Here is a 19522-nt window from a genome sequence, read left to right on the forward strand (position 1 = left end):
AATAAAATATTTTTATTTTTTGGTCACTAAAAAAAGGTGAAATGATTAATTAGTGGACGGAGGGGGAAAAGAAAGTTGAGCCCAGCCACTCGTCTTGACTCTCAATGTGAGAGTCTGCTGACGTGTACTCTCCTAACCCATCGTTAAGTTTAATTAATTAATTATTTAATTAAATTGATTGATTTAATAAAGAAGGCTGTGCTGTCTGTCCATAACCATGGCTGGGTACAACGTAAGCAATATGTGGGCCCCACTGCTGACCTGGATCCGATTCTAGCGGGGTGGGTGGCCATTTTTTTTTCTTCCTCCCTTTTTTTGTTTTGATTATTATTATTATTATCATTATTTCCTCCCTCTAAAAAAAGCAAGAAAATATGTAATTCAATTCAACCTTTAAAAAATGCAAATTTCTTTTCGAATTGATATTATTTAACAAATAAACTAAATACTTAAAGTATCTGTTAGAACATTCACCATATATGTTATAATAAAATATTTTTAAAATAACTAAAAGCTTTGTAGAGATTTCATTATTGCAAAAATTGTATATTTAAATTTGTAATTAAACGTTATTTATTCAAACTAATTTAAAGTAAAGTTTAACTACTTTAAGAGAAAGAGAAATGGATAATTTTATTGGAAAACATTTTTGATTTACAATTTAGTTTAAAATAAAATTATTGTCAATTTGGAGATGAAAGTTAAAAATTTTAATTTGCGAACATAACTTAACAATAATTTTATATCATACCAAAATTTAGATCTAACAATAAAATAATATACAACTAATTATTAAGTTTAGCTATTTCTCTAGCTTCCTCATAGTTTGTGATGACATTGACGATTACAACGAATTGTGATGACAAAAGATGAGTTAGTGTTGGTAAATCTCTTTATACTTGTTGGTCTAATACCGAGTGATTATTCGTTTTCTAGGAGTAGTAGTAAAATGTTGGTGAGTCTCTTCCATAACTATAATATTTGAATTTATATCTAAACAATGAGTCGTTGAACACGTAAATACAAAATACTCAAAATAGATAATATGAAGTAACAATTTTGATTTATCTGTTTAGTAAAAATATCTAAATTTATGTGATAGAGAAAGCAAATTCAACAAATATTAGTAGTTTTTATCCGTAATGCTTTATATTTCAATTTATTATGAATTTAGCTTCAAAATTTCGTGACAATTTCTTTCATAAGAAAATATCCATAAACTAATTATGGAAAATGTATTTATAAATTACGAATACTAAAATTGCTAGATGATAAAATTCAACATTGAATTATGATGTGATTTTTCATGGCAGTGACTAAATTATTAGTAATTTTAAACTATATAAACAAAAAAGTTGCATACTAAAATTCTAGAACTGCATACTAAAGTTAAGAGGACTAATTATGAGCAATTTAAAAGTACAAAAAATTAGATCGTTTCAACTCAAAGTTTAGATACTAAATCGTTCATCTAATGAAAGTCGAGAGATAATTTCTCATGAAGTCACACATATGCTACATATGCTATATTTAAGAAAAATAAAAGTTATGATATTTTTATAAATATATTTAAAATTTTGAATAAAAGAAAAAATAAAATTACAATGCTCAGCCCACAAAAAATCAAGAAAAAAACATAAAAGGTAAATGAGATGCACTTTTTGTTATTTGGTGGACAAAAAGCATTACATCGTTTTCTAATGCGCAGTTTTCATTGGAAAGAAATGAGAAAAAAGGGCAAAAAAGGGAGCGTGGCACTTTAATAACCAACTGGCAAAACCTCGAAAAATATCTTCCGTGGGAGGGCATTCTGGACATTTCGTACCGATGACAAATTAATTTCGTCCCATGATTCTTCCCTTTTTTGCATAGGCAATTTGATTTGCAAGTCTGTGACTCTGTCTTTATTATTAAAAATAATATCATTTTTAACAAAAATGTTTGTAGAGTCTATTTTCTTTCTCTTTTATTGTAAAAAAATTAAGCATAAATTAATAATGAGGACTATTTGTAAACTTTATCGAGAGAACGAATTTATAGACTAAATTTTAATATTTTAAAATTTAGGAATTGAAATAGATAAAATTCAAGTAAAGTAGTATTTTAACCTTCTTAAAAGAAATAAACTTTAAATGAAACGAATTTTGATAGATAATAAATGTTACCCTTTAGTTTTAATTTCAACTAGTGGACCCAACTACGGGCTTGATTCACAATTTAACATTTAAATAACTAATTAGGATAAATTTTTTTTTTTTCCCTTAGTGGCTAACTTATACAAAAGAAAATCATAATAGCTATAATAGCTATTTAGATTTTAAGTACCCGGATACTGATACTTCTATTTCTTGCTTTTTGTTTTTTATTTTCAAAATTTTTTCTGGAAATGTAAGCGTTTGATAATTGTCTCTGTTTATCGTTTCTTATTTTTAAGAAACGTTTCTAAATTTGTGTAAAAATTTTAAAAAATGTAAAATCAAGCGTTTTGTTTTTTGTTTATTATTTATGTTTTTAGTTTTTGTTTAACTATGATTGAAGAAAATGAAATAAAAAGATAAAATAAAGAGACAAAAACCATCCCTTTATTAAATTAGGAATCCAAAAGGATGTTTCAAAAGTTTAAAGACAAAAATGAACAAAAGTTAAAAGACAAAATATTAGAGAGTAACTGAAGCAATAAAGAGTTACCATTATATTTTTATTTATTGTTCTACAATAAAAAATAACGAGAAAAAAAAAACAACAAACAAATTTTTACTTATTAAAAAAAGTAGAAAACAAAAAACAAAAAACAACAATCAAAAAACACAAAAACAACCAACAAAAAACACGAAAACATGAACGTTGGCACAAACGGATTAGCCACAATCAAACTTCTGTCAACAAAAGAAAAAAAAGGTTAATCGTTAATTGTTTTCATATTATTCCGTCCGTCATTTTTTGATTTTTATTAGTATTTTGGCGTTTGTTCTCTGAAAGATTTCGAGGGTTTTTGATTTTCTGCAGTTTGTATAAAAGATATTTGTATGCTCACCCATCCTCTCGAGAAGGAAATTGCAATTCCCTGCTGCTATCTTCTTATCTTCCTTCCTTTTCCTCTATCTTCTATCCTCCTTCCTTATCTGTGTCTCTCTTATGCTCTCCTCTTGAAAGGCCAAATCCATCGGATTTCTTTTCTCGAAGGGATCAGAGAGAGGCATGGAGGCCGTTTTACAGAGCAAAGGGCTTCTTTCTCTACCCCCAAATCCCAAAACCAGGAGCTTATTGCCTTCTCACGGCCTCCGCCATAGGATTTTATCCACAAAGCCCCGAAATCTTCCTGGGTTTTCCCTTTCCTCTAATGGGTTCCAAAGATTTCAGGGATTTGTCCCCAAAAATCCCTCGCTCTGTCCCAAAGAGCGAGTTTCCCTAATCTGCAAGGCCGAAGCCGCCGCCGCCGCCGCCGATGGACAGCCGGCGTTTGCGGAAACTGAGAGCCCTAAGTTTCTGGGGATTGAGGTTGAGACCCTCAAGAAGATTATCCCTCTCGGGCTTATGTTCTTTTGCATCCTTTTTAATTACACAATTCTTAGGGATACGAAGGATGTGTTGGTTGTGACGGCTAAAGGTAGCAGCGCAGAGATTATTCCATTTTTGAAGACTTGGGTTAATTTGCCTATGGCTGTTGGTTTTATGTTGCTGTATACCAAGTTGGCCAATGCGCTGCCTAGGCAGGCCCTGTTCTACACAGTTATCGTCCCATTCATTGCCTTCTTTGGGGCTTTTGGGTTTCTTTTGTATCCCCTCAGCAACTATATCCACCCCGAAGCTTTTGCTGATAAGCTTCTCAACACGCTTGGCCCGAGGTTCCTTGGCCCTCTGGCTATTATGAGGATCTGGAGCTTCTGTTTGTTTTATGTGATGGCTGAGTTGTGGGGAAGCGTGGTGGTTTCTGTTCTGTTCTGGGGATTTGCCAATCAGGTATAGATTCTAAGGCTTTGTCTTTAGACTCAGACTATTGAATCTGAATTTTGTTATTTATGATGTGTTTTTTTTTTGTGTGTTGTTGACTGCTGCTATCGATTTGGATCTCATTTGAATGCGGATTGGATGGATGTTAATACCATTGAAGTCGATGTCAAAACTCTTTGAATGATTTATCTGGATGCTAGTTTTTGCTTCTGCTGGCACGATACTTGGTTTGGAATTGTAAAATATGTTTAAGTTCATGTTTATGATATGTGGAAGGAAACAGGATTAATGCTGTTGCATTTGTATTTTGTGGAACAAAATGGTTTTATCCTCGAAGTAGCTTCTATCTGTTTGATTTTTGGGCTTATGTTTTGGTAATGCATGGTTTGTTAAATCTATATGTTGCTAAAAATATTGTTGGGGGAGTGACTTGAAGTTAGAACTATTTATCTCCATTTACTGGTTCTTTTAGGGGTATAGCTGTGACCAATGTTTAGCAAAGCAGAGTTTGAATGGATTAGCTCGTTAACTTTCTCTTCTTTGATTCATTTTTCTGCAGATTACAACTGTTGATGAAGCCAAAAAGTTCTATCCCTTATTTGGACTTGGTGCAAATGTTGCCCTCATTTTCTCGGGTAGGACCGTGAAGTATTTCTCGAATTTGAGGAAAAATTTGGGTCCTGGAGTTGATGGTTGGGCAATTTCTCTAAAAGGAATGATGAGTATTGTGGTCGGTATGGGGCTTGCAATCTGTTTCCTCTATTGGTGGGTGAATAAGTTTGCTTCTCTTCCTACTCGCAGCAAGAAGAAGAAGGTAACCTCTTAAGAAACTTATGCTATATTTATATTTAGGATGATGGCATTGATAATAATTGATATCCCGGCATCCATGTGCGGTTGCTATTGTTAACCCACATATGCAAAGTCGTTATTTCTGTTATCTTTCTTCGACAAGCGATTCTGAGTATTTGTGATTGTTGCATTCATTTGCAGGAAAAGGTTAACATGGGGACAATGGAGAGCTTGAAATTCTTGGCATCTTCAAGGTACATCAGGGATCTTGCCACTCTGGTGGTCGCGTATGGAATCAGTATCAACCTTGTCGAGGTTACGTGGAAATCGAAGCTCAAAGCACAGGTTTGTTGCTTTTTGACTTTGGAATGTCTGTCTATCAATCAGCTTGCTCAATAAGTAATACCCTTTATCAACTGTGCAGTTTCCAAGCCCGAACGAGTACTCTTCTTTCATGGGAGATTTCTCAACTGCTACCGGAATAGTAACGTTCATAATGATGTTGCTAAGTCAATATATATTCAACAAGTATGGATGGGGAGTTGCAGCCAATATTACGCCCACAGTGCTCCTCGTGACCGGAGTTGCTTTCTTTTCATTGATTTTGTTTGGAGGCCCGATCGCGCCTATGCTTACCCAGTTTGGGTTAACTCCTCTTCTTGCTGCTGTTTATGTGGGTGCTATGCAAAACATCTTCAGCAAGAGTGCCAAGTACAGTTTGTTTGATCCTTGTAAAGAAATGGCTTACATTCCTTTGGATGAGGATACCAAGGTATGGTTTGATGATTCGTTTGTACATCGACTGTGAAATCGTTATTTGAGAATTCGTTTTTCGTTGGCTTTGCGTGACAAATGCTTGTGTTTCAGGTCAAAGGGAAGGCTGCCATCGACGTCGTCTGCAACCCATTGGGGAAGTCTGGAGGCGCTCTCATTCAACAATTCATGATCTTGACATTCGGGTCTCTTGCCAACTCGACTCCATACCTCGGAGGAATCCTGTTGGTCATCGTCCTTGCATGGTTGGGAGCAGCCAGATCCTTGGACAGCCAGTTCACAGCTCTGCGCCGGGAAGAAGAGCTCGAGAAGGAGATGGAAAGATCAGCCGTGAAGATCCCAGTCGTGTCACAGAACGACGGTGACAACGGCTCCCTAGCGGGCCGCTCGCCTTTGAACCCCACAGCAGGAGACTCTGCGAGCAGTTCATCTGAAACCTCAGCCCCAACCAACGCCTAGATTTGTCCTCCCATCGCTAATTCAAACAAACAGGGAGAAGTTGGTTTGTTTGGCTTAGAATTTTGTGTTAGTTTTCTATAGAATAAAAATTAGCCAAGACAGTATGATCTGACTTTTTTCCTTAAATCTCTTTCTTTTTTTTTTGCCCTCAATATAATTTAATCGCTCTTGTACCGTATTTGTAATCGCATTTATATATAATGGGGGGAACCCCCAAATTTTATTGTAATTCCATTTATCTCATGATAGTTTTAGAAAAGCTGTATGGATTTTCTGGATGAGTCTGATTTGTCAAACATGTGAATTTGTTAGAAACTGTCCAGCTTACAAGGAAATGAATTCTAAGTAGTGGTTTGATTTACTTTATCCCTTTGTACGAATGAACCAATCTATGATGATTTACTTTAACCAAATCTTTCCACTTTAATTAATTAATTACTATTTTTATTATTATTTTGAATGTTATGTTTTTAATAAAGTAACGAAGACTCAAACTTCTGATTTCTAGAGACAAGTGATAAGATGTTGGTTTAGTTGATATTGACAATGAATCTTCTGATTTCTAGAGACAAGTGATGAGATGTTGGTTTAGTTGATATTGACAAATAAAGTGGATGATAGGATGGTTAGTTGACAAATTTGATGGAGGCAAATAAAGTGGGTAATATGATAGTTGACAAATTTGACAAATTGACCGAGTAGGTAATCAATGCAAAACATAGAGACAAATTATTGAAATTTTAAGATATTGATTTTTATTTTTCTCGATCGGAAAGATTTGAAAATTTGAAGGAACAATAAACTTGAAAAATTAGGAATAGAATACACAAATTGTCCAAAAATTGATCAAATAAACGAATTGTCCAAAAAATTTATCAAATTTAATCAGATCACCTGTTTTAACCGCTAATTGATCGATGTCCTATCACACAATTTCATTCAAATTTTAAAAATGAATTATCGCACTCGGATTCCATCAAATACTCATAAATGTAATTAAAACTTTTTAAATTCAGTTAATAAGGCTGAAAATATAAAGACAAAACATGAAACTCAACCATTAAAATTTATCTGCTTTTTTTTTTTTAATAAAAGATTATCCGGTTTAAGAATGTTTATAAATAAAATTGTACTTTTGCCACACCAAAAAACATATATTATATTCTTAAAAAAAAACGTATATTATAAACATACACATGAATGGAAATGCACTAAATCTTTTACATAGAGCGCATATAATTGCACTGACTTATTGGCTTTCAAGAGAATAACCAACACTCTGAAAAGAAAAAAAAAATCACTATATGGCAAGAAAAAACATACCAAATAATGGCACAACTGAAACAGGGAAGTTTCATATTTTTACTGCCTTCTTGAGTGTCTTGATAGAGGATTTGATGAAGCTGTCTTTCGCAGCATGATTTTCGCCATCGACATCGTCTTCTCCGTTTACTATCGGTTTCTTTCCCATACAGTCCACTCCCTTCTTCATCCCCCCCAAGATCAGAGATGGTGAAGATGGGATTCTCCTGAAGATCCTTGGACTGTCTGTCCTTGTGAGCCTTCTTTCCTTCCCACTCTGCTCATTCTTTTCGCACTCTTCAGTACTGACTTCTTTTTCTGCTTTGCTGCCTCCTCCTTCAGTTCCAACAATCCTGTCTTTATCTTCTTCTTTGTTTTGCTCTTCTATAGTTATCGGGATCTCGACCTCCTTCCGTGGGGAATCTGCATTTGGTTTTGTGCTTATTTCGTTAGTCTTGCCTGTGCCACTACTTTCAACTTCATTTTGGAGATGATCTGCAGCATTTTCTTGGTTTTCCTCTAACAGAATTTGAAGCCACTTCTCGACATTTCCTTTCCCGCGCTGTTTTCTACTCTCTTCATCTTCGTCTTCGTCTTCTACATCCGACTCCCGCAGATAAGGAAAAAGCATGTCATGTTTCTTTGGCTCCCCTATTTCTAAGTTCTGAAGCTTTTCAGTGATTAAGCTTCCTTCCTCCAGTGGAACAATTGCTTTGTCATTATTTTCACCAGGCTTCTCCATGGTCACATCAGTTTCCTTTTTTGTCTGCTCTCCATTTTGGGACAAAGCATATTCAGAAGCTCTTTGTTCTTCCTCTAGAAATAATCTCAGCTCTTTGTGTGTAGGTGTCTTTGGCTTGATTCCTGGCAAATGTAAAGTAGGAGTTTTGTAGTTTGTCTCTTCCAATAACATATCGTCTGTTCTTGATCTTTTTCGAACTTGTTCGTATTCAGGCCTCAACTGTTTCTCTAGCTCATCTCTCTGTCTGTACTTCTGGTAAAGATCCTTCTCGGCAGCGTCACAAATTGCCTTCTGCGCTTCGAGCCTGGCCATTAGCGCATTACTCGCTGCTTGGTTCAGCCTCAGCTGCTCCTTGTAAATAACACTCCTACAAGAAAACGATCAAATTACAAAGTTTAGTCTATTTGAACAATAATCTGCTTTTTGAGTTGATTTTCGCAACGAGTGCATTAATTATCTCATCTTACTGGTGCATGGTATCTCGGATCATCTTCTCCAGCATGGTTCTGTAGGACGATTGCGCCTCAGCTAATCGCCTGCATTTCTCGGCCCTTCTCCTGTGTTTAATTAGTTTCAATTCCAGGTCCTGAATGGTGAGCTTCTCTTCTTCATTATTTAGCTTCATATCATTCACTTCATCATCTACTTTCTCTATTTCTGCCTTCAGCTTTCCCCTTTCTTCTCTTTGCCTTAGAGAATCTCTGGCCATGACAATGGCTTGATATGGGTTCGTAATGAAGTCCGGGTTTTCATTCTCTTTAAGAAGTTCAGGTTTCACTTTCCTTGAAGCTAACATTAATCAAAAAACCCAAAAGTTATTCAATTTGACAGATTCAAATTTAAACTGTTAGTAAAAAATTTAATTTTCAACTTTCCAAGAGCGTGAAAGAGTTTCAGGAACCAACCAACTATAGGGATACTTGGTCTTGGTTGCCTATTGTAGTCCAATGATCTCAAAGGTGATGGAGAATCATAACATTCTCTTCGAGATAAAACGATAGCAGCCGGAGCAAAGCCGTGTCGCTCTTTGGATTCCATGAAATGTTGTGGAAAAGAATGAGATTCAACTGTCTGTGAAGCATTCAGCTCTTCATTTTCACCTTCAGAGAACAAAAATGAAAATGCCCTGCGCCTGCCGTCATTATATTATGGAAATGCTTACGTATAGGATCACCACCTTAATATTTATGAACCAAAATGAACATAAATCAATAAATTAAAGGAACCAACCTGAAATCTGAGTTGGAGGAAGCAAAGATGGATAGAAACTGGTTTACAGAGATTCCCAATTGAAAATCCCACCATGGAACTAGGAATTCTAACTTGTGATGTTTCCTCTTGCAGGCTTGCCATTGCAGTATCCGTAAATTGCTAGGAACAGTCAGTCCTCCTCCTGTATTTCAGCAAGAAAATTATGAGATACCATTAACTCACTACTAAACTGAAAAGCTTAAGCCGCTACATTAGGGACCTACAGTAAATTTAGTCCTTTATTATACTCTTAATCCTCACCCTCATGGAAATTAGCACAACACCCAACAAGTGATTATCATAGGATATGATCTCTCACCAGTGAATCTAAAAGCTCAAATGGATAGATTTCAGAAAATTTGATATTTCATTCATATTCTTGAGAGAGAGTAACAATTTAGAAGCGTACTTGAGCAAGGAAACCAATGATCAATATCCCAAGCAAGCGGTGAAGCCGTATCAGCATGATAATAGAGAACATTGCCGTAATGGTCGACTCGAATTACTGCAGGATCGAAGCCAGCATTCCTGAGATTGCACAAATCAGATTGATCTAAAAAAAGGCATACACACAGAAGCTTTTAGAAAGACTAGAATTGGAACTCAGCTATTTACCCGAGATGATGGAGTTGCTTCCACAAGAGGCTGACAAAAAGCTTAGGCTTGGCAGTAGGCTTTGCCTTTGGATTTATTATAGGAAACATCTGATCTAATTCCCTTGCTGCTGCGGCCTGAAACATTATGCAAAGACCCACACGATTGTAATGAAGATTCATAATGAGAAATCACAGTTTACTAATAATAATGTTATTCGAGCACAATTTACAACAAAAATCGGATTCAGAACGAGAAGTTCGGGTTTCTGCAAAAAATTCCCAACTACTCGTATACTCAAAATACTAGAGATTGGGGAATTCTACTTTCTTGCATAATTCATGTCATCTTAAAAAATTCCCTTCAAAACGAACAATTTGAAGGGGACTAGTCAAGAAATCCACAAAAATTTGCCAAAGAGAAAGAACAAGGACTAATCATGCATAATTTTCTCCGAAAGAGCAGAAAGGGCTTCATCCCTACTATGCTTAATCGAAGAATTTAATTATCTCATTTGGAGGAATTCAATCAACAGAACACTAAAATCTCAGCTCAGTTCGTTCTTATTCCCAAAAATTTCCGTAAAATTACACCATAATTTCAAAAGAGATTCGTTTCTACCTCTCGTTTCTTCAGACTGTAAGGCGTGAAAATGAAAGGAGGACCGTGGGTGTAAAATCCGACATGTCGGTCGCGGCAGAGCTTGCCGTAAGCTTGCGGATGGCCGACAGCCTCATCAATCGCCATTTCTTCTTCAGTAAACAAGCAATTGTCGGCCATTATCGTCAATCTCTTCTTCTTCTCTCTCGTGGAATGGAAGCTCAAAATTCACCTCAGATGAGGAAACTGACAGAGGAGCGTATGAACCCAACGGTCGATTTTGGTTTTAATATCACTTTAAAAAGTTAGTTTTCAAATTTTCGGATGCCACGTCGACAAAACGGTGCGGAGTGGGGCAATGGTAACGGCTAATAGATATACAATAATAAATTGGGTCTTAAAAGTTAGGCCCATTGGGTGATAGTGGTCAATTTGAAATGACAAACTAACATTTACCTTTATTTTGAGTATCAAATGCAAATGCATAATATTTTTATTTTATTTTATTAGTTATATATATGTAATGAAGTGGAAAAATGAAAATTTATGAGTTTCTTTCCCACTAAAGTTGAATAATTATGCTCGAAGAAAGCGTCGGGAATAAATCTGGCTGGAGGAGAGTCCCACCCGACACATTGAAAAGCTCATACGTGATTGTCTAACTTTGAACTGCAAGTTGAGATTGTTCTCTTTAATTTATTTTGTTCTATTCTTCCTCAAGAAAAAAAATGTTGAATAACTCTATCAATTGGGCAAGACAGGTAAACTCGAAGTCAGATATTTTAACCTCCACTCTTGAAAGATAATATAAAAAGGAAAAAAATATTCTTGATTTAAGAAAAAAAGAGTTTCCTATTGATTCTTACTTTGTTAATTGAGGAATATATCTAAATGACATGTTATCATTTTCAGAATCATTCAAAAATTAAAATTAATAGTCAATTTGAGCATTGATAAAGGTTAATGTGTTTAAATTAAGTTAAATGTTCTATACCTGTCTCACTAACAAAAATTTTAAAAATTATATATGTATAGGGTTCCATCAAAATTTTCCTCAATTTTGATTGGTTCTACCATTTCTCTCATATATATATAGTAGGAAATACATATATAATTTTTGATGGAACTTCAAGATCAGATACACACCTACTAAAATTTTTTTTCCTCAAAAAATTATATATATGTATTTTTTTAAAAAAAATTACATTTTTGGTCCATGAATTGTAGTAGGTGTGTATTTGATCTTGAAGTTTTAAAATTGACATTTTTACTACCATTTCTTATTCCGATATTTTTTTCTTCTGATTTTCAATTATTCAACTTTTTCTTTTTACCATTTAATTGTTCCAGTTACACCTCTCCATACTCACAATTATTAATATTGAAGTTTCTAAATTGTAATGCAAATACATTTTTTTAATTCATAGATATATATAATTTTTAATTATTTATAAAATATATAAATTATAATTCAATTTTATGTATATTGTGTCTTGATATTGAGAAATTTTAAAATTTCAGTTTAAATAATTAAATTTCAACATTGCAAATTTATTATTATTATTTTCTCAAATACATATTTAAATAATTATAGTTTGTAAAAATATATAACTTTAAACTAGTGAACTTAAAATAAAAATAATGTTAAGATACTTAGTTTCAAAAACCAATGTTAAATTAAAATAATATATATATATATTTTAAATTAGTCCTATTCAAAATAAAAAATAAATTATATTATATTTTGAACTTTCTAAAATAAAATCCATATTAAAAAATGTTTAATTTTTAAATTAGACACCATCAAAATGACAAATATAAATATAGATGTATGATACTCCTATGTATTGTTTTATTTTTAACGATTTAAAAGAACTAGATAATATATTTTATTTTCAAGGTAATCAAATTAAAGTAACAAATGACAAAGACTTTTAGTTCATCATGATTCAGTTCTTCCACCACCCTACAAAAGAGAGATACAAAAGAGAGAAAATAAATATAAGCTGCATCTAATAAACGAGGTCGTCGAGCTCCACTTAGCCCATGCCCCTTTAACCTTTTTACAAGTCCAAATTGCATAGGTTTTAGACTCGACTTTCTTTTGCATTTGTGTTGTGGCATGTGCATTCATTGACTACCTTTCTTTTATACACATTGAGTTTGGTAGGGCGAGAGAGCTCCGACATGCTCTCCACATGAAAATCTTTATCTTTTCTAGCTAGGATATTAGTTTGCCAAAAATCAACAATAATATTAATCTCTTCTAAAAATCAACAATAATATCATTCGATCTACTTTTGAGTGCGTATATAGACACCTCTCTTGCCATAGTGTCATACGAACTTATCGTCTGTATTATTTTTGCTTATTGGGATACTCCGTATCAAGTCATCATCCTCTAAAAAAATGTCTTTTACTAAATCAACTTTCTACCCGATTCAGTATGATTAGATAATGAACCAAATTAAATCGTAGGAGGCCAAAGTCAGAAAATGGTTTTAAATGTCCTTTTCCAAGGAAGCCATTGGTATGAAAAAATGGGTATTAAATTTGATTTAATTTCCATCTAAAAAGTGAGATTCACATGGGTGGTTCATGAAATGAAGTGCATTAAATACGAAGGACTTGTATTTACTAATTTGGTCAACAAGTGAAAAAACGCCATTTTTGCTCATGTAGGGATTCGTCAAATCTCCACCGTACACTTAAATATTATAATCTAGAAATATAAAGAAAAACGATGTCATAATTCAACGTATTTATATTCTAGGCAAGTTTATTTTCCACGTTAAAATACATGATCATGTTTTCGTTTCGTTTCTCATTTTTAAGAAACATTCCTAAAATTGTGTAGAAATTTTGTAAATAACAAAATTAATTCATTGTTTCTAATTTCTATTTTTAGTTTTTAGTTTTTTTCAAAATATAGATAAAAATATTATTTTATCATATTTTATCAAAATTTGAATATTTAATTTGAAAAATTAAATTTCATATAAAACTTTTACTTTAATAAATGATTATTAAATATTTTCGGGTCTTTTATTCTTAAATTTTCAAACAAGGGAATGAGGTAAAAATTTCGAACATCTCGTAAGGATTTTAAGAACAAAAAGCAAGAAAGCACTACGAAACATGTTTTTGTCTTCTTTATTATTATTATTATTATTATTTTTTTTTTTTTCAAACAAGGGAATGAGGGAAAAAATTTCAAACGTTTGGTAAAGATTATTAACACTTTAATGGGTTGAACAATAATTAGGTTTGATAAAAGAAAAGAAAAAATAATTGTGAAAAGGGAAACATTTTTTTAGAAAGAGAAAAAAAAAGAGAGGCAAACGTAGGGTTCATTACAGGGGGAAAAGGAAAACATCGATAAGGAAAAAAAAAGAAAAAAAAAAAAAACATAAACACACATCAACGGATCCTTCTTTAATTTTATTGCACATTTGGCTCCAATTTTAGGTTATATTTCATAACGATTATCTTTTTAGATTCTTTAGCTACTTTAATTAAAAGTTTAAATTCGTTTTTAACAGTAGCTAGATTTGAAAAATTTAAAATAAAGATGTTAATTAGAGACAATAAAAAATAAAATTAATATATTTGAAAGTTTTAAAGCTAAGAATTATCATAACACTATATCATGCATTTGGGATTCCAAATGTAAAAATCGTCCTATCACAGAGCTAACAATAAGCAAAATCGTCCTATCACAGAGTTCTAAAATTCAAATTTACAACACCTAATTAACTAACAAGCTAGCTAGTATCGAGAAGTTTAATATGCGTTTGGTAACATTTTTTGTTTCTCATTTACTATTTTTTTTTCCCGATTCTTGATATTTTTCAATCAAGAAAACTATAAAAATATTTCTCGAAACTGATAAATATTGCTTGGTAGGAGTTTTTTTTTTGTTATCTAAAATTTTAAATTACAAGAAAAAAGTAAAAATTTTATATGAAAATTAATTTTTAAATTAAATATTTGAAATTTTGTGTTATATTAATCTTTGATATTTATTGTGCATTTTATAAATAAAAAATGATAAATAATACTTTTATCTAGGTTTAAAAAAAACTAGAAACAATAACAAAAGAAATAATAAATAAAAAAACTTAATTTTGTAGCTACATATCTTAAAAATGAGAAATGAGAAACAAAAACAGTTACCGAATGTCTATGTTTCTCAAAAATTGAAAATGAGGAATGAGAAAGATAAGAAACAACAACGTTATCCAACGGAGCTTTAAAAAGTAAGACATAAATACGACGTACCACATATTTTTCGAACCTTTATTTATGGTTAGGGTTTTGTCCCAAGGCTAGATAAGTATTTGAGTGGCCAAGGATGGTCACATTTATGAATTTTTGATAAAGCCTTTGCCAAGTCTTCAACAAGGAACTTAAGGTGGCCAAGAAAATTAGAGTGCTGAACTTGTCAGTCATTTTCACCTCATGTTTCATGCTATAAGATTCAATTGAAAATTCAAAGCATTTAGTCTAGCAAAAAATGTAGTAAATGAATCCCCCCAACAAGTTATTTAATGAATATTGTACGTTTGACATAAATAATATGCTTTTATATTTGGTTATATATATGAAAGAAAATTTTAAAAACGTCTTCTAACCATACACGTTTGAGCGTTATGATTTTACTTCAAAGCACATGCATGCCGTAAATTATTACTATATTTTCAGTATAAAAGAAAAATCGAAAACTCAAATATTTAGGACAAACTCATAGTCACCATCATTCATTAATTTTAAGAACATACTCATGTATCTATATATGTATAGGCTTACATTTAGAAAACTAAATGTAAATTGGTTCCATCAAACCCATCCACAAGTAAACTCATAATAACTCATTAATAACAAAATCTAATGGTAGAGATGGAGAATCGAATATACACTCTGTTATTATATTTGTTATTAGAGCTAGGGTTTCCAAAAAATTAATGACCACATTGGATAACAAATTTTTATATTTAAATTTCTAATGTTTCTACAATTTTGTGCATGTTTTCAATTTTAAAAACCCAAAAATAGAATTTAAAATCTATGATCTTATTATAAAAATGTATTTTTATTTTGCAATTACTTTTATAAATTGACATGCATAACAAAAATTTTTATTTTCTAAGTTTTTCACTTGTTAAAAAGCACTATTCAAGTCTTCATCAAATTAAAAAAAAAAAGAGTTTTTGAAAGCTAGTCATTTAAGAAAATTTGATTGTTGTTTTTTTTTGTTTTAATTTCCCATCATCCATGTCGTGAGGTTTATACAAGTGGGATCCCTATGGTAGGTGATACCCACAAGACCGTACCTATGTTTTTACCACTTATATGTCATCCCAAAGAACAAGAAAGTTTGATTATTAATCTTGTCTATATACCTAACCATATATATGCCAACTTAGAACATAATTCAATAGGTATTGATGTCCGATCAAGAGGTCGTAAGTTCGAATTTCCATCCCACCGAATCTAAAAAAGTAAAAAACTAACAATATATTATAATTTTTTGAAAACAAAATCGTCATGCAAACATTCCATTTACAAAATTCAACTAAATACCTAAAGACATTAAATTTTAGATAAAGGATGCAAGAGATAAAGTAGGAGTTAGTTTGTTATACTTCCTAATATATAGTTTTGAGTGCATACCTTTTAACAGTTTTTAGGATGAAAAAAACAATATTTTACTATTTTCATGGGTTTTCTTTCCTATTTTTCTGAATACACTATTCATGTTTAAAATCATAATTATAATAATTTAATGACGTTTAAATGAAATTGTTCACCGATACTTTTCAGTAGATAAAATGAGATTTAAACTTTATTTTGTTGATTCTTTCACCTCATTAATTTGGGACTATAATATATGTTGAAGCAGAAATTTGATATGACTTGTTGACTAAATATCGCACCATAGCCCATAGAGACTCGACGTTAGCTTGCAAAACAAAGAACATTGAACATTGGTGTGGTGCTAGCCAAGCATACTCCGATGCCTAAGTCGGAATCTGAGATTGAAGTTGTATAGTAAAGAGTAAGGTCATTTAGCATACCTCTAGGATTCAGCCTCCCATTCTATTTATAATGTTTAAATCATTACCTCCCAAGAAATCTAGTTCTCTAGGCTTCAATACATTGTCGTAGGTCAGATATCAGTCGGAAAGGTCATCGTTGCATAGCTTTATCAAGTCAAGATAGGGGTTCAGATCCATCTTTGGAAGACGTCAGTTGGCAGCCACCGAAGGTTATGTCGACGGTCCAGAATTGGTTGGCCTCGGTTGACCGTGGGGCTCGGCATCTTGGGTTAGGTCCTTTCGACTGTCGACTGGACTTCTGAATTTGAGTTTATTTTATCATGAGCTCGTCTTGCATCTATTCCGTATCCTCGTCAGACCTGACTTCATCTACCCGACAACATATTTATCAAAAATGCCTAAACCTTTTCATACTTTGAAAAGGCAAATTTTGACAACTGACTAGGATATTTGTGGGTGAGGCTAAGGGCCTCGACAAGTGGAGATTTTGAGTGGCCAAGAAAAGAGTTGGTAGAATTGTCAATCATTTTCACTTCGTGTTTCATGCTAAAACTTAGGCTTTAATTTGGTCTACAGAGTGAAGTAAATGTGATCTTTCCAACGGTCGGCTGTGGGGATTTTGATATATTTTCTATGAGAGAAAAAAATGGTATAAACCATTGAATTTTCACTTTACTTTGTGGTGGATATCTATACAAGTAGACCATGGGGATGTCGATTGAGTGGAGTGGCCATATTATTTTATTTAAAAAATTAGTTTGTGTTATTCTTTTTTCCAATAGGGTGGACATTCGAACTTTTCGAAAGATTATGAGATCACGAAGTTGGTGCCTCTTTTGGGTTTACTCATCTTAATTGGATCCAATTTTTAAATCGGATGCTCGTTTAAGCTTTTGGACTCTAATACCATATTAATATCCACGAGGTTCTATCTTAAAATCATTGGCATTGAGAGGGGTTAGCTCGTTTATTTTGTAAATCTTTGTTAGATTCCATATGAGATCCTTAACAAAGAATATAGGCTTGAATTAGTGGAATTTTGTTCAAGTTGCCAAAAATTAATTTGTGTCATATGGTGTGTTATATATAGTTTAAATATTGAATCTTTTAGTCAAATCTTCAAGAGACGGAAAAGATTTTTGTTGTGTATTCTAGGTTCAATGGTTTTGTTTTAAAATATTAAGTTGATAGAAAAATATTTGTATATATATTTTTTTAGGTTAGTGATGTTTAAAATAGATGTATAATGTCTTAGTTGAACTATATTTAGGTTGGTAATAGACAAGACAACATTAAAGATTATGAAAAATCAAAAGTTATAATTATAATCCAAGCTTCATATTTGTTTCATCACAAAAACGATCAAGCTTGATCACGAAGATTATACTTTTGTTACCGACATACGAAAGATCTGCAAAGCAGAGTTAGCACTCTGACGTTAAGTTAGTACATTATTTGATCAATATTCGAGAGAGAATATCGTTTCGCGTACCTGCACGAGAGGAGAAAAAATCTATATTTATAGAGGTAGCTCTTGACAGAGTTTGTAACAGCCTATAATCATGGTGCCTTGTCAAAGAACGTGTATGTCGCTTTTGCGCCTACAGACGATGCTCTTCAGATCGACTCGCATGTAGCTGGTAAGGATCGGTTGACAGATAGGATATGGCTTGGCTCGACTTTAACGGCGCCGAGCTGCATGAACTTGTTCACATGAATCTCTTCATTTGATTCTTTGATCATCATAGTAGTTGATGATCTTGATGTCCGACACACTTGACTGTGATAATTCACCTCCAACCATATTATTTGTTAAATTATATAGCATGGATAGCATATAACTAGCTAGCTAGATCTCTGTCCCGACACATAAAGGAAAAGGGCCCTTTAGAAAGAACGATAGATATTGTTATTATTTGGACGGAATAGAAAGATTGTTGATGACATATTTGATGATTGTTTTTCACCTGCATAAATATTAAATGAAAAAAAAGAAGAAAGAAGAAATAAAAAAAAAAAGAGAGAGGTTTTATGGATGAGAATTGAATATATAATGTCAGTGGTATATTGCTTGGTTTAGGTATACTTTCTGTTTTTATACCATTTATTGCAGACCCTCTTAACACATGATTGAACACATTTTGGTATAGTCAAAATATTTTTTTTTTTCATTTTTTAAAATCACGCGTAATCCTCGTAAAATATTACTATTTTAGATATAAATGATTTAAACACACTGACAAAAATAATTTGTGTTCAGTTAAAACCACTTCTAATACATACGATAATATTTTACAGTGATATACAAATGATTTAAAATAAAAAAATAGTATTACAACACTCTGAAACATGATTTAGAAGATGTTGACTATTAATTTATGTGATTTTTTTTAATTTGTGTTTCACATGTCTTATATTTCATCTCTTATTTAACAATACATAAGAATATAGAAATTATGGTAGGTTGGAAAAATCTTTTATATATAATTTTAAAATATGTTACCTATTTTTTAAATTTTCAAATATAACGCAAATTTTCATTTTATTTGTATAAAATTGTGGAATTAAAATTGGACATTCGATTTTTTTAAATGCTATATTTTAAAAATTAAATATAATTTTACAAATTTTACTAAATATTTTTGTCATATCTTCAACTACCTTTAAAAATATTTAGTTATCTATAGTGTCAAACTTTGATACAAGAGATTTATACATCAAATGTACATCAGAAAACATCGGATATATATAAGATAAGATATACATAGGTATATCATTACAAATATATTGAGTATATCATTAATTAGAGATACATCAGATGTATATTAGATGTATAATATGTACATTTGATGTATATCAAAGATACATCGGATGTACATCAGACGTAGATTGGAAGTATATCAGAGATACATCGAACGTACATTATCAGGTATACATCCATCTGGCGTTATGTAGGTATACATCCATCTGGCGTATGTCAGATATATATTCATCTGAC

At 32.3% G+C, this 19522-nt stretch overlaps 2 protein-coding genes across 2 annotated transcripts; one reads left to right on the forward strand and one right to left on the reverse strand.

Annotated features, from left to right (window-relative positions):
• The first annotated feature begins 2959 nt into the window (after nucleotides 1–2959).
• On the forward strand, nucleotides 2960–6205 carry LOC148207506 (plastidic ATP/ADP-transporter-like). The gene is made up of 5 exons (XM_088118426.1): nucleotides 2960–3960; nucleotides 4511–4765; nucleotides 4945–5088; nucleotides 5168–5515; nucleotides 5611–6205. The coding sequence occupies exons 1-5, from the start codon at nucleotides 3199–3201 to the stop codon at nucleotides 5974–5976; spliced, it is 1875 nt and encodes a 624-aa protein (XP_087974552.1). The 5' UTR covers nucleotides 2960–3198; the 3' UTR covers nucleotides 5977–6205.
• Nucleotides 6206–7173: 968 nt separating this feature from the next.
• On the reverse strand, nucleotides 7174–10669 carry LOC148207507 (uncharacterized). Its single transcript, XM_088118424.1, has 7 exons — nucleotides 10487–10669; nucleotides 9887–10002; nucleotides 9681–9799; nucleotides 9251–9413; nucleotides 8926–9152; nucleotides 8488–8809; nucleotides 7174–8387 (listed from the first exon to the last, which is right to left on the reverse strand). The coding sequence occupies exons 1-7, from the start codon at nucleotides 10643–10645 to the stop codon at nucleotides 7331–7333; spliced, it is 2163 nt and encodes a 720-aa protein (XP_087974550.1). The 5' UTR covers nucleotides 10646–10669; the 3' UTR covers nucleotides 7174–7330.
• Between the last annotated feature and the right edge of the window lie 8853 nt (nucleotides 10670–19522).

This window comes from Momordica charantia, unplaced genomic scaffold (assembly GCF_013281855.1).
Source record: "Momordica charantia cultivar OHB3-1 unplaced genomic scaffold, Mcharantia_2.0 BLBB01000151.1, whole genome shotgun sequence".
Taxonomy (NCBI): domain Eukaryota; kingdom Viridiplantae; phylum Streptophyta; class Magnoliopsida; order Cucurbitales; family Cucurbitaceae; genus Momordica; species Momordica charantia.